The sequence below is a fragment of the Delphinus delphis genome, chromosome 10, assembly GCF_949987515.2.
Source record: "Delphinus delphis chromosome 10, mDelDel1.2, whole genome shotgun sequence".
Lineage (NCBI taxonomy): Eukaryota > Metazoa > Chordata > Mammalia > Artiodactyla > Delphinidae > Delphinus > Delphinus delphis.
The window spans coordinates 29,570,412-29,586,115 of record NC_082692.2 but is presented as its reverse complement, the minus strand read 5'-3'; the positions used below and the strand labels follow the sequence as shown (position 1 = coordinate 29,586,115).

At 39.5% G+C, this 15,704-nt stretch overlaps 2 protein-coding genes across 8 annotated transcripts in view; one reads left to right on the top strand and one right to left on the bottom strand.

The window, feature by feature from the left end:
• Nucleotides 1-7,536, bottom strand: part of CYP39A1 (cytochrome P450 family 39 subfamily A member 1) — an 83,424-nt gene extending 75,888 nt beyond the window's left edge. The window contains exons 1-3 of the mRNA XM_060021713.1: nucleotides 7,152-7,536; nucleotides 3,818-3,953; nucleotides 630-804 (exon numbers count right to left, since the gene is read on the bottom strand). Coding sequence (XP_059877696.1) covers nucleotides 630-804; nucleotides 3,818-3,953; nucleotides 7,152-7,328 — 488 coding nt within the window. The 5' untranslated portion in view covers nucleotides 7,329-7,536. The remainder of the gene's footprint in view (nucleotides 1-629; nucleotides 805-3,817; nucleotides 3,954-7,151) is intronic.
• A 235-nt stretch (nucleotides 7,537-7,771) lies between these two features.
• Nucleotides 7,772-15,704, top strand: part of SLC25A27 (solute carrier family 25 member 27) — a 30,025-nt gene continuing 22,092 nt past the window's right edge. For all 7 annotated transcript variants that reach the window (XR_009520820.2, XM_060021706.1, XM_060021707.1 and 4 more), the window contains exons 1-3: nucleotides 7,772-8,070; nucleotides 10,629-10,820; nucleotides 12,600-12,684. Coding sequence is in view for 6 of the 7 variants with exons in the window: in XM_060021706.1 (XP_059877689.1) it covers nucleotides 7,965-8,070; nucleotides 10,629-10,820; nucleotides 12,600-12,684 (383 nt within the window). In the remaining variant the exon portion in view is untranslated. The remainder of the gene's footprint in view (nucleotides 8,071-10,628; nucleotides 10,821-12,599; nucleotides 12,685-15,704) is intronic.

The following is a 15,704-nucleotide window of genomic DNA, read 5'->3' as shown; positions in this document are numbered from 1 at the left end:
CCAAATCGCCCTGCACGTGCGGGGAATTCTTCTCACAGCTCCCTGCTAAGCCCTTACGTTTGCCAGAAAGCTCCAGAACATGGCTGGGTGCTACGTGGTTCCCCCCACTGTCCTCTCCTGTCTTGCTTGCCTCTCAGTACCTCCCCTCTCAGAGGACCTGGGCTCAGTACCGAGGCTCAGGGTGGCTTTCCCTCAGCCACCTTGTCAAGTCTCACAGACATCTCCTGGACCCTTGTCATCTACTTTCTGATTCTATCCTCTTCCCTCTCCTCTCAATGTCCTCTTCTTCTAATGATCACAAATTGCACTGAATGTTTTATCAAAATTGGATGCATGACAATTACATGAGGAAAATCCATGTAGCGCATACAAAATTATAAGGAATGACTAGGGAGAAATTATTATTAAAACGTGTTAAAATGATTCTATTGGTCTATTTGCTTACCTTCAAATTGAAATGCTAACTGAAAACTGCCCATTAATCAGAATTTAAAAGATTAATAGCATCTTTTAATCGCCTAGCTAGATAGACGTCATTAATCCACCAGAAAATTTGTGAAGTCCAATGTATAGGCTTCAAATTTTTTTATTCCAAAAAAACAAAATTAAATAATAAGGCATCTATTTACCTCACTAAGTTGTTCAGGTCCATGGTCCCATGAGGGCCTAAATTCTCCAGCTGTTTGTGTAATTCTTCAGTCAGTTGTCCAGTGAATCGATATAGGTTGAAAGTTCCCATTTTCCCTTTCACCATGATATAAAGTTTCTCATGCAGTTTTAAAAAGATATTCTTTGGGATTGATGCTATAAACAGAGAAAACACTTCTCAAAAGAAGCAACCACTTTTTTTTTTAACATCTTTATTGGAGTATAATTGCTTTACAATGTTGTGTTAGTTTCTGCTGTATAATAAATTGAATCAGCTATACGTATACATATATCTCCATACCCCATCCCTCTTGCGTCTCCCTCCCACCCTCCCTATCTCACCCCTCTAGGTGGTCACAAAGCACCGAGCTGATCTCCCTGTGTTATGCAGCTGCTTCCCACTAGCTATCTATTTTACATTTGGTAGTGTGTATATGTCCATGCCACTCTCTCACTTCATCCCAGCTTACCCTTCCCTCTCCCCGCATCCTCAAGTCCATTCTCTACATCTGCGTCTTTATTCCTGTCCTGCCCCTAGGTTCTTCAGAACCATTTTTTTTAATAAATTCCATATATATGTGTTAGCATATGGTATTTGTTTTTCTCTTTCTGACTTACTTCACTCTGTATGACAGACTCTAGGTCCATCCACCTCACTACAAATAACTCAATTTCATTTCTTTTTATGGCTGAGTAATATTCCATTGTATATATGTGCCACATCTTCTTTATCCATTCATCTGTCGATGGACACTTAGGTTGCTTCCATGTCCTGGCTCTTGTAAATAGAGCTGCAATGAACATTTTGGTACATGACTCTTTGAATTATGCAACCAATTCTTGAAGCAGTCAATAGACCTCCCTCTCTATTCCTTGATCAGCAGAGACTAGAGCCAAAATTCACCTAATACATAGAATCACCTCCTGCAAATAAAAGTAAGTGAAGATCCAACATAGACTGTGAGATAGTGAAAGTCCGTAGGGTAATTCACCTTAAGGGATGATTTGTATGGGGGTGATTAAGGAAGCCTCTGGGAAACACACATCTAGTGATTTTATTTCCATGTTTAAAACTTTTCATTGGCTTCCTATCCTTAACAAAGTTTACAAGGCGTTCTACCCTCTTTCCAGCTCTACAATCACATTGCTAGCCCTTTCTCCCTCCAAACATAAATCCCAGGTATACTGAAAACACACACTCTTTTATACATCTCAGCGTTTTCATGAGCTCTTCTATCTGCTCAGAATGTTCTCTACTTGACTGATCTCACCCTCCCACCCCTATCACCCCCCCCCCCCCACCTACAAGCCATACATTTCTTCTGCTAACTTCTTCTCTCCTTCAAGTGTCTTCTTGAATATCACCTCCACCAGCAGGGCTTTCCTAAACTAACCCCAATAGCTTTAGCCCCACTGTTTCCTTTATCTTAGTGTTCACGCTCCTTTCCTGATACTCACACCTGGTCTGGTTGGGTGCTAAGTGTATGAATTTTTAAACTCATTACACTATTCCTTTATATTTTTCTTTAATCCTCTTTTATTGTCTTCAAAGTAAGTTTTCCAAAAACTAATTTTTAATTTTATATTTCATCATCCTATTACATGTAGGATACATTTTGTATAAGTTAATGAAAAATAATTTGTGGACTTCCTGAGCATGCATTGTCTCCGTGGTAGGGGAATAATTGAAAGGAATGGGAAGCTGGCTCAAGAGTAAATATTAAGATATTTCATCTGTTAAATAGAAATATTTAAGCATGCAAGTCCCCAGGGGAGGCAGAGGTGGAAAAACGTGATCACTTCAATACACCTATGATAGGTGAGTAAGTGGGTATATTTTTCTCAAGGAATATGTGAATTTACAGATCAAGAGTCTTCAAAATATTTGTATTTCTTTAATCTGGAATTCCATAGTCTAAATATCAAGAAGCATTAACGGGTCAAAAAACTGGACCCAGCATGTTGTGATTTTTTCATACAAGCAACAAGAAACAATCATCACGCTACTGATCAACTGACAGCCTTGAAAACAAACTTTTTTGTCTTAATGGCAAGAAACGCATAAGAAGAAGCTATATGAAAATGAACCTAAGAAAGATGCAAAAAGGGAAGCAAGGAGAAAAAAGATGGTAGAAGCAAGCACAGACATTGTGAAAGCAGAGAAAAGAACCAGGCACAAAATGAACCAGCTCTGCATTCTTGGGAGGACAAATGGCCTCAGCATGTATGTCTGCAGCCTGGGAAGAAATAAAGGCAGACACGGGCTTCCCTGGTGGCGCAGTGGTTGAGTTTGCTTGCCAATGCAGGGGACACGGGTTCGAGCCCTGGTCCAGGAAGATCCCACATGCCACAGAGCAGCTAAGCCCATGCGCCACAACTACTGGGCCTGCACTCTAGAGCCCGTGAGCCACAACTGCTGAGCCCGTGTGCCTAGAGCCCGTGCTCTGCAACAAGAGAAGCCACCACAATGAGAAGCCCGTGCACCGCAACGAAGAGTGGCCCCCACTCGCCGCAGCTAGAGAAAACCCCACACACAGCAACGAAGACCCAACGCAGCCAAAAATAAAACAAATAAAATAAATAAATTTATTTTAAAAAAAAAAGAAAAGAAAGAAAGAAAGGCAGACAGTCACACTGGAAGCGTGCTGACAAATTCAGTCCAGCAGTCTCTGAGGATGGGGAAAGAAAGGGCACCAATTATATGAAGCTGAGCCCCACTTACCTCAATAACCCTGTGGACTATGACAGGAAATGCCATAGTAAAGGGCTTACTAAGCAGTGCAGTTCTACTTTCAAGGAGCAGAGTAGCAACATGAGATAAAGCCAAGAGCTACAGCCTGTATAACATTGTATACACAGCGGCAGAGCAGAGTTAGTGACAGTTTGGGAGCTGCAACAGGCTGCAGATGCCAATATTTTCCCAAGTAAACATCAGTGAGGTGACCTCACCTCTTACACATAGCTAATGGATATCCAAATGTTTTAGGTTGCCAATAATTTGTTCTACATGGGCTAAATTCATCACATACTCTTTTCTATCCCTACTCTAAAGAACAGAATAATGGGCCTGCCTCATTCTTGATAGAGGAGTGAAGATGTGATTGTTACCTAAAACTGCTCTTGGATTCCATGTTGCATTTCAAATGAACTATCTGAAAATACTGTTTACCTGTACGATAGACGGGATTTTGCACTGCTAGTTCAAAATTTACTTCTTTGGATTTTAGAAACACATTAATTCCCTCTTCTTCAGTAACAAAGGTCATTCGGGTGCCCAGAGCAACGATTGTAAATATCGGTCCATACTGAAAGAAAACACATAAATACAGACCATATTAGTAAGCGTTTCTAATAAATAAGTTACTGGACCATGGTTATGCTTCAGACAGTGTTCCTCAAGAGCCCCAATGCTGAATTCACGGTCAAGATAAAAACTATTATGATTATATATAATAATTATAAATTTTGACTGAGCAAAATCTAAATTATAAAAATCCTAATTTATTCTGTTGTAATATTTAACCTTCCTTTTGATAGTGTTATTATTTGCTTGTACCTTCCTTTCTGGTAGTAGAAATAATAATTAGAAATAATGATTGGAAATTATATCAAACACTGTGATATTTGAGCCCTGTTTTCAAGATTATCAGGAGGGTTAGAAACAACCTATGGTTGAACTTTGTTCTTTTAGTTTTATGTTTTATGTTCTTTTAGTTTTATGTTCCTGTTTTTAACAGAGTGCCCAAAATGACCCTTTAAAATTTAAATCACATCACATCACTCCTCTGCTCAAAACACTCACAAAGTTTCCCATTTCCCTCTAAGTTGCAAATGTATTCTCAATAATCTGTAATGACCTATATGGGAAAAGAATCTGAAAAAGAATGGATATATGCATATGTATAACTGAATCACTTTGCTGTACACCTGAAATCAACACAACATTGTAAATTAACTATACTCTAATATAAAATAAAAATTAAATTAAAAAATACATTTACACTTTGAATCTGATAATTTACTCCACAGATATACTTGCACACATAGAAATGACATTTGTTGCTACATTATTTACAATAGTAAAATATGGAAAACAAACCATGTCAATCATTAGGTGACTGTTTAAGTGAAATGATTCAGGGAATATTTTGCAGCTTTTAAAACATGCAGATGCTTCTGTTTCTGTGTAGGATGAGAGAAAAGAGGGATAGATAACAAAGATCATATTTTTAAAGGCGTCAGAGAGTTGGGGAAACAATAAGAACTAAATGGACTAAAACTCCACAGAGAAGTGTGTAGAAGTGAACAGACAATAGGTCATCATTTATTTCCCTGTGGCATCTGTGAATTCTGAGTATCGATCAAGGTCAGGACTGAAATAGCCACCTGTGAAAAAATCTACAGATAATAAGAAATTTAATGGTGAAACATTGAACACTTTTCCCCGAATATTAGGAAGAAGACAAGCTTGTCTATGCACACCACTTTATTCAACAATATATTAGAAGTCCCTCTTTATTTATGCAAGAAAAAAGAAATAAAAGGCATAAAGATCAGAAAACAGGAAATAAATTTATCTGTTTGTAGGACATATTGTGTATGTATAAAAATCCTAAGAAATCTACAAAGTAACTATTGGAACTAATAAGTGAATTTGGCAAGATCACAGGATACAAAGTTAATATACAAGAACAATTGTGTCTTTTATGTGCCAGAGGGATACCACTGGAAAACAAAAGTGAAAACAATTGTATCTACAATAGCCTCAAGAATATAAAATATTTCAGAAAATAATTAACAATCACAGGCAAGACCCCATCACTGAAAACTACAGAATATTTCTAAAAGAAATTATATAGCTAAATAAACGGGAGAGGTAGTTCATAGAGGAAGTTCATAGATTAGAAGGCAAAATATCATTAAAAAGTCAATTCTCCCTCAATTTTTCCATAGACTTAACAAACTTCCAAACATTCTTCCAACAGTCTTTATTATAGATATTGGCAAGCCAACTCTAAAATTTATATTAAAATGCAAATAATCTTGAATGCCACATCAATGACAAAAAACCATGAACTTTCACTACCTGATTTAAAGATTTACTATAAAGCTGTAGTATTTAAGATAGTGCAGTGTTAACAAAGGAGTGGACATACAAATCAATGGAATAGGATAGAAAGGCTAGACATAGATCTACACATATACGGTCAGTTAATCTTTGAAAAGCTGCAAAGGCAACTCAATGAGTAAAGGAAAGTCCTTCAAGAAATTATACTAGAACAATTGGACATCCAGAGGTCCAACTGAAACTCAACCCTTACGTAGACCTTACAAGAAAACTAACTCTAAGTGGATCATAGACCTAAATGTTAAATGCAAAACTATAAACCTTTTAGAAGAAAACAGAATAATCTTTGTGACCTTGCTTGACCTTCTGAGACAAGCTTTTAGAAACATTCCTTAAGACTTATCAAAATCATATACCTAAGGAAGGCTATGGGAGACAAAGAAGTATTTCTTTAAAAGATAGTATTTTTCCCTAAGATTTTCAAAAATACAATCTTGAGTATAAATTGTGTGAGTATTGAAAAATAAAGAATGGTTAGAGACTTCTAAAAAAAAAGATATTATTTTTCATCTATTAGACTAACAAGAATTATGGTACTTAGTGTGGTCCAGGATATGAAGAGCGAGGCAAATCCCCTACACTCAAAGGAAAAGAAAAAGGAAAAGAAAAGGAAAAAGGATTTGTACATCCTTTTGCAAGAGTAACACAATAATATAAACAATTTAATGCCCTTTGGGCAATTTCACTTTTAGGAAGTCATTGTGATGAAACAATCAGGTAAGTGCAAAGTACAAACACACACAGGAGCATACACACAAGAATGTCCATTGAAATAAAGAAAAAAAAAGCAGTAACCTATGTACTATTTTTGAAAGATATATTTGAAAGCTATTTTAAAGACAAAAATATGTGCTGCAACAACAATTACTAATATCCTTAGTGGACAGTGAAAATGTTATCACCAAATAACACCAGCTGAAAATATAGTGCCCACTATGTTTGTAAAGACCGAATTTGCAAGCAGTTTTTACAATAGCCTGGTGTTAACTCTTGATCTGGATACGAATTTATTAAGCAAATTGAAATTACTTGTATTACGCTTCTGTCTTCCCAATTACTGCAAGCATTTAGTTAATATGTATACACTTAGGATTTTTTAGCTACGATGAAGTAACTAGCACTTTTAATCTCTACTTCCAAAAAGGCAATTACAAGCTGCCTTGTACTTTATAACTGATGAAAATCTGTTTCTTTCGAAAAACCCTGCATAAGACACAGTTGTTGATCGTTGAGGAATTCATAAGTGGCTAGATCGTTTAATTGTGGTCAGCAGGTAGGTTCCCCATGTTCTAACATTGCACTTGAGATACAATGAAAGAAAATAAAAAAGAAAACATTACCTCTTCCGGAAACCCCACCTGCTAAGGTCACATACCTTGATTCTTGCTTTCTCTATAAATTCTAGAGGGGTTTTTCCAAACTCAAATCCAGCTCCAATCCAAGGAATCCAGCCCCCTATGCACGGGGGTCCACGCAAGTTCTTCCACTGAAGAAATAATAAAAGAGCAACACAACCTAAGATTATAACCACTGTTGGGGAAATGAATTCCATGTTTTTGTCTAGCACCTTCCTGAATCAGAGAAGGGAAAAGTCTCGCTGCTGTGGTACTTGCTCCTTCCCCCAGAACAGGGCACCCTCCCGACCTCCCAACTTTCCGCTGTTCCTTTTGCAGCTTGTTCGCCTTCCTAACTGTAGCCTCCTTTCCCCGCCCCAATTTTTGGGTAACTTTTGCATCATCACTCCCTCCTACGTCCACTTTTCTTTCAAGTTCTGGCCACGCGGGACGGAAGGAAGGGGCTGGATCCTGCTGGTGTGGGCGCAGGGGGTGGAGGAAGAGATGTGGCGCTGTTGCCATGGAGACCGGGGCTGGTGGCGCGGCGGGCGGCTCGTCCGCGACCAATCAGAGAACTCGGTCCAGGAGGGGCGGAGCCACGCAGACTACATTTCCCAGAAGCCTCGCGGGCTTCGCGTTGTTTTCCGAATTCACCCCACTGGGCTGCTCAAGCCCGAGGCTGCTAGGGAGAGGGTGCAGGTTCGGTGGGCCCATCTGGCGGAGTCGAGCAAGGGAAATGGTCCCCGCCCCGCCGATCGCCGGTTGAGGAGGAGCCGCTCTGGCCAGGTGGCAGGCCAGCCGCGGCGCGGGGCGCGGGCCAGAAGGGGCGTATCGTCCTCCCGTGCTGCTGCTGAATGTCGACTCCGGAGGATGAGGAGAGGCTCTCGCCGCTCGCCCAGAGATGGCCCCGCGCGAGCAAGTTCCTCCTGTCGGGCTGCGCGGCCACCGTGGCCGAGCTAGGTACCCGGCCGTCCAGCCTGGGCCTCCCCCGCGAGTCGTCGAGGGGTCGCGCGGGGGTGGGGGACCGGGCGGGTGGCTTCGTTTCTGGGTGGATGCAGCCCTCTTGGTCCACACCTGTCCTGCAGGTGTGGCAGGGTGGGGGCAAGGCCAACCTTGTAAGGAGGAGGGATTGGAGGTCACGAAGGTCTCTTCCTTCCAATTTCGTCTCCCTCGGGTGTGCTATTGCGCCTGAATGTGTCCGTTTAGAAGCTTCCTGAGCTGTCATTCCTCTATAGGGATCATTTTCTCTTTCGTGAGGATGCCCTTTTTAAAACCCAGTCCACTCTTCATCTTTATTGAGGTCATCTCTGTTACTTATATTCTTACGCAGCCTCACTATATCGTTGTGTTTTGGGTCCAAGTTGTGAACCCAACCTGTGGGACTTAAGTTCGTTACCCATCACTTACCGAGCATCCACTCAGCATCTGCCAGTTGACCTCTTTGCGTGGAACTCATCTATACTGTGTTTACCTTGCAGGACTCTGAGAAGTTAATAATATATAAACGTTAAACCCAAGGCAAGGCAACCGCTAATTGCAACACTATTATGACAGTGCTGGAGACAGTAGAGATAGAGTTCAGAAGACCCAGCCCTGACCTTCTTACAGGCTGGTGGGGAGACATGCAGAGACAGACAATTACATTATGCTACTTATTATAATGAAGATGTTATTAAGTATCATAAGAGCAGAGAGGATGAACAGTTACATCTGCATAAGCAAGTCAGAGAAAACTTAAGGGGCTACCTAGAGCAGAACTATGATGCCCTTGCAAGAACAGGTGGTGTTTCTTCCAAGAATTTTGTGACTAGAGTGCCTGTGTTTTCCCTGCCTTCACTGTGCATTTTAAGATTACCCTTTCATTTTCTTGCCCGTTAAAAAAAAAAAAAAAAAAAAAGGAATAGCTTGGATGTGTAAATGTTAGTTTGTCCTGTTCTAAAATGAGTGTACTTTGTATTTCCAGCAGAGGCAGAACATGATCTGTTGTTTGCCCTTAGTGCTCCTCCACTCTTGCCCTTTGGACCCTCTGGTTTTTTTTTTCTCTTCTCCCAAAGCTGATGGCGAATTTTTATTATTCATTGTTTCTACTGAAATACAATTCATTAACTTAAACAGATTTTAAAAGCAGATTGCTAAATGATTAGGTATGTTTTCGGTTTTGTTTTGTTTTGTTTTTTTTAACCTGATGTTCCCCCTGTGACCAATGGCTTTTGTAAAGGAACATTCCTCCTGTTAAAATTTCATGGAGAATTGAATGGGGGAAGGGGAATCAAAATATGAGATGGTTTTGAGTACAAAATGATTTAGGATCAGAACCTGAAGCATTATTTAAGTAACCAGCAAGAAAACCAAAGTGATTTTAAGAGGCATAACCTATGCTAATATAGAGGTGCCTATATCTTAAGACTTTTCAGGTTTCATATGTCAACAGAGGATTGCTTAAATTCTCTATGTGCACACAACTTGTGTTTTAGAAAAACCAACAGCAAGATAATTAACTTTTCCAAAGACCAGTGGTTAAGACTGAATATTCTCTTCCCCCGTCTCTGTGTTCTCTTGGAAAAGGCATAGCTATGGTTTTGTATCAGGTGGTGGTCACTGAAAAGACTTACTTAATGTCACTAATGTTAATGAACTTATCTGAATCATTGTGTGTATAAAGTTATGAGCTTGATCTTCCTTATGTGAGCCAGTTAGCTTCACTCTGTTTCCAGATGAGAGATCTATCTCTAATTCAAGATGTAATCATTAGGGAAAAATTTTTCAAGTACAGGTGGTATTTGTAAGGAAGCCATGCATAAAACTCATCAGTGCTGGAAAACCAACTCAACATATTCCTTAATTGAAAGAATATTGAGCCTGCCACCCTTTGATATAAAAGACACGATAAACCCTATGTTGCATCTTCTCTTTCTCAGACATCAGGTCAGTGATTCGTCTACATGCAAACATCACCCACGAAATGACAGAATTCAGCTTCATCTGGCATTTATTAAGAACCTGTCATAACTAGTACAGTATTCTAAAAGTCACATTGGCTCTTAATCATGGTTGTACAGTATTCTAAAAGTCACATTGGCTCTTAATCATGGTTGCAGTCCAGGGCACATCACAGGCAATGGATACTGGAAATTATTCACATTGGAAGGCAAACATTAAGGACTAAAGTAGGTTTTGGACTGAAATTTCTGACTGAAAAAGAACCCAAGGGCTTGTCACTTTTTGCTTTCTTTCTGGTGCTCTGGGGCTGCTCTGGGACAGTGATTCTCAAATTTGGGAGTGTATAAGAATCAACTGATGTCTAAACCCCATCAACCTACTGAGACTCCACAGGCGTGGGGCTAGGAAATGTGTAATTTTTAACAACCTCCCTGGCTGATTTTGATGTATTCTGAAATTTGAGAATCACCCATCTTGTGCTGACTAAAATATGGGTCCTGTGATTTTTTAAAAAATTTTGTTTGTTTCTCTGAATGTTATGGGTTTCCCCCTCGTTTTGTTTTTGTTGTTGTTGTTAGCAACCTTTCCCCTCGATCTCACAAAAACTCGACTCCAAATACAAGGAGAAGCTGCCCTTGCTCGGTTGGGAGACGGTGCAAGAGAGTCTGCTCCCTATAGGGGCATGGTGCGCACGGCCCTGGGGATTGTCCAAGAGGAAGGCTTTCTAAAGCTCTGGCAAGGAGTGACACCTGCCATTTACAGACACATAGGTATTTATCTTGATTCTAGCTGGTGAGTTTGTCACGAGTTCTGTGTTTGTCTCCTCTGCTTTCCTGTTGAGCTGTGTTCAAAAGCCAGCTAGTTTTCTTCTGCTAATATGATAAATGAATATAAGGTTATTAAGGAATTATAGCCTTAGGGTTTTAGAAATGCATACAGAAGTATTTAGGGATGAACTGTCATGATGTCTCTAATGTAACTGAAAATAATTAAGCAAAAAAAAAAAAGATGCAAATATGGTGAAAATGTTAGCAATTGATAAATCTCCATGATAGATATATAGGGAATTGTATTATTTTTCTCTACTCTTCTGTATGCTTGAAAATCTTCCTAATAAAAATGTTTTTTATTTAAGTTTAAGAAAGAAAAAGATGAATAGTTGATTTTTTTTTCCACTTGAGGAACTTTAAACACAAAATTAAAAATATTTTTTTTACATTCTTTGAAAATTAAACTATATTTGAGTGCACTGCCTCACCAGTCTCTGTCCCATGTGTCAGAGGCCAGGTTGATCTGAAAGTGAACAGGGATGACTGTCTAATCCAACCTTGGCAATAGAGTAAATGCAACACAGGTGATTTTTTCCTCAGTTCTCAGGCTACCTAGGTGGGTCCTTAGTCACTCTGAAAGGAAAGTAGTCGAAATTACACTGCTGCCAATGAGAACACTTTTCTGCTCTGCTTCCAAAGGGGCACTCACATAGATAGGAGTTGCTGAGTTGCAGCTTGTGGACAGGAGAATAAACTTGCCTTCAAAAGGAGATAGGACGGGTATGGCGTTTTTCTTCTCTAATCATAATCATTCCTCAAATACGTAGGGACCCTTGATCAGAAAAGTGCCCAGTACTGATGTTTACCAGCTCTGTGTTTTTAAAGCTTCAGTTCTCCAGATGAGCAGGTTAGAGTGTATTCACCAAGAACTGTCCAGAAGTGTGATTAGACTGCTATTGTTTTGGTGCTTTGTATGTTTTTGAATATCTTAAAATACTTCATTAAACTTCTTCAGATATCAAGAAAAGCTCTCTATATGAGTACCACGTACTGATTTTCACAATTTTTCTTTTTCATTCTTTTTTTTTTGTGATAGTTTCTCCTTGCTTCCCATTATCGTCTTGAGTTTTACTTCTTTTCATTTGTATTTTGTTGACCACCATCTGTGGTTTTACAGTTAAGATTCATTTCATATGTTTGACACTTGACTGAAAAATTACCTTAACATAATAAATTATCCAGTGAAGTTGTGCATGTTTATTGAGTGAAAATGCCTGCTGTGTACTAAGCTCTGTACTAGGGCATATAGTATAATGAAAAGACACAAAACCCGCCTTGAAACGCTCATGGTCTGATGGAAAGATGAACAAGAAAATCAAGTTAATTTCTAATCAAGATGATAAATGCCATATTAGACACATGCCTGGATAGTTCTGGGGGATCAGAGAAGCATGGCAGGTGCAATGACAGCCTAGAACACTGGAGGCCAGGTCAGAGGGTACGGAAAACATGTTCTTTGAGTTGAGTATTGAAAGAATAGGAGGAGTTAGCAAGTCAGGAAAGGGAGAAACCATTCAAGAAAGATCAGATAACACAGGAGAAGGCCTGAGGTTTTAAAAGGCATGCCCATTTGGAGAACCATCAAGACCAGGTGTCCGAAGCCTAGGGTGTGTCAGAGAAAGACACAGCTAGAGATGTTGACCAGGCCATGTCAAAGCATCCTCTTATTTTATTAAACACAGGGCCAGATTCACCCTTTCAATGCTCTGTCTTGCACAGTGTACTCTGGAGGTCGAATGGTCACTTACGAACATCTCCGTGAAGTTGTGTTTGGCAAAAGTGAAGATAAGCATTATCCCCTTTGGTAAGTTTTGTTTTGAAAATAATATACTGTATTGTACAACAGAGGGAATATAGCCAATATTTTATAATAACTATAAATGGAGCCTAACCTTTAAAAATTATGAATCACTATATTGTACACCTGTAAATTATTTAATGTTGTACATCAACTATACTTCAATTAAAAAAGAAAAAGAAAATATACTAGTGCCCGGAAGGTTTTACTATTTATCCATTAGATTTGTATAAAATTGTGCATTTGTACCAAAATTGCCTCAAGGTATAGGCTTAAAATAATAAATAATTACAATAAAAATCCAAATAATTGAACATTTACTGCATATTGTATACAAACATACATGTATATACCTATATAAAATTATGTGTATATTATTTAATATTTTAATATTAAAAGAATTCTTATGGAGCACCTTCTTTATGCCTCTTTCTACTGAGAAACCCTAAGCTTTAGAGTCAAACAGACATGGGCTCATATTCCTGCTCTATTTCCATGTAGCCTGGGCAAACTACTTCACCTTTTTTATCTTCAGTTTTCTCTGCTCTGGAAGTTAATACCTACAACCAGGATTTTGTTTTTGTAAGATTAGATGAGATGATGAATGTAAGTGCCTATCGCTTATAACATTTAAAATAGAAACAGAGAAAAATAGGTTAATACAAGTAAAATACACAGAACTCCAGTAGATCAATAAAAACTACATAAAGAACATAAAAGGAAAAATCAAGAAAGGATATCAACAGGCAACTCACAGAAGAAGGAATGTAAGTGTTCATTAAACATGTAAAAATGTTTACATTTACATGTAAAAATGTAAAAAACCTCACCAGTAATCAGGGAAATTAATTATAAGCACTTTTAGCCATTAAACTGTTAAGGGGAATGTAAGTTACTATAACCTTTTTGGAGCATAAAGTTTACCTGTTAAAATTTTTAAATGTGTAGTCCTTTGACCTGGCAACTCCTCCTTTATGATTAGAATCATTCAGAAATATTTGTACCTATGCATAGAGTCTCTCTCACACACACATGCACACAAAGATATGGACTGTAGCAGTGTTGATAATAGCAAAATTTTTTAATTTAAATAACTAGCAATTTGGAAGTAGTCAAATAAGTTATGAGACATTTATACAGGGAGATATAACACAGCTATTTGAAGAATGGGTTTTATATGAAGAACATATAAAGATGCCTACAATATCTTTTTTGGGCTGAAAAAAAAAAAATCCAAGTCACAACTATAAGAAAAGGGCAATAAGTAGAATTTCATCTTCCAGGCAAAATCTCTTGGTGCTGTTTTTGAAAAATTGTAATGTTTTAAGCTATACTAGTTGCTTTCCCAGAGTTGGGGAAGGAATGAAGAAGTTCTTGCATTCTGTAATTTCTTCCAGATGTGAAAGGGTTAGGTAAGGAGTTCAAAGGAAACATGTCACCGAAGCCAGCTCTCAGGGTGGATTGCCTCCGTGTCCTCTGACCCAGTCAGAACAATTCACTCAGTCACTGGGTCTTTACTGAGTGATTATGCTGTGTCAGTCCTATACTTAGTACCGAGGATATAGTGATGAAAAAGGCATGGTCCTCCGACATAGTCCCTGACTAGACTCACGGTAATAGACACAGATGCCTAAATAAGTAGAATCATGTAACAATCACACAGGAGGTGTGGTTATGGGATTCGAAAAGAGAAAAACCAGTGGTAACATACTGCACCCATCGCTGTGAGGAGAAACAGTCATGCTCATAGGTGATTGGTGGGAGCAAGAATTGATACAAGTATTGTGAAAAGGAACTTGGCAGGATCAATCAAATGTCATATAAATGTTCACATTTCTTAGTGAAGAGTTAGCTGCTTATATAAATTATGGAGTGGTCATAAAATGGAATGCTATGAAACTGTTTTTTAAATGAGGCAGCTCTATATGAATTGACAGAGATAACCTTTAAGAGCAGAACAGTATACAACCTGGCATTCTGCATTTGTACTTTTGTTTTGTTTGTTTGTTTGTTTTTTGCGGTACGCGGGCCTCTCACTGTTGTGGCCGCTCCCATTGCGGAGTGCAGGCTCCGGACGCGGACGCGCAGGCTCAGCGGCCATGGCTCACGGGCCCAGCCACTCCGCAGCATGTGGGAATCTTCCCGGACCGGGGCACGAACCCATGTCCCCTGCATAGGCAGGTGGACTCTCAACCACTGTGCCACCAGGGAAGCCCTGCATTTGTACTTTAAAAAAAGATACTTTATATATATGCGCACGTGTGCACAAGCCGTCAGTTGTAACTTAGTGGTTAAGACTGTGGACTGTGCACTCAGACTGCCTGGGGGTTACATCTTGGCTGTACTCCTCACTGTGTGAGCTGTCATTTAACTGCGTTGTGCCTCAGTCTCCTCACCCGTAAAGAGGAAATAACAGTGGTACTAATGTCATAGAGTCTATCTGAGAATTAAATGATATTTGTAAAAGTGCTTAAAACAGTGCCTGATGTAATGCATTCAGTGAACGCATTGTTATTATCTCTAGAAAAGTATAAGAGAAACTAGTCGTTGCGATCACTTCAGAAGAGGGGAACTGGGGATAGGGACCCTTTTCTACTCTGTACTCATTTGTACCTCTTCAAATATTGTTTTAGAGTACAAAGAAATTAGCTACCCCTCTCCCCCCAAGAGGCCACTGCCATAATCTCAGTAGAAGATGACTGGGGCTTGTCCCGAGACAGGAGCAGCTGGAGTAGGGAGAAGATGAAGGATTCAGGGCATGTTTAAGTACAATAGCCTAGACTTGTGCCCTGTTGGCTCCAGGAGGTGAGGACGAGGAAGAGTCCAGGGACAGAAAGAGTTTCTTCAAAGAGAGGAGCATTGTCAAAACCCCTTCCCCTTGGAAAACTACTAAAATAGTAATCCATAAAATTTGACTTACCCGGGCTTCCCTGGTGGCGCAGTGGTTGGGAGTCCGCCTGCCGATGCAGGGGACACGGGTTCGTGCCCCGGTCCGGGAAGATCCCACATGCCGCGGAGCAGCTGGG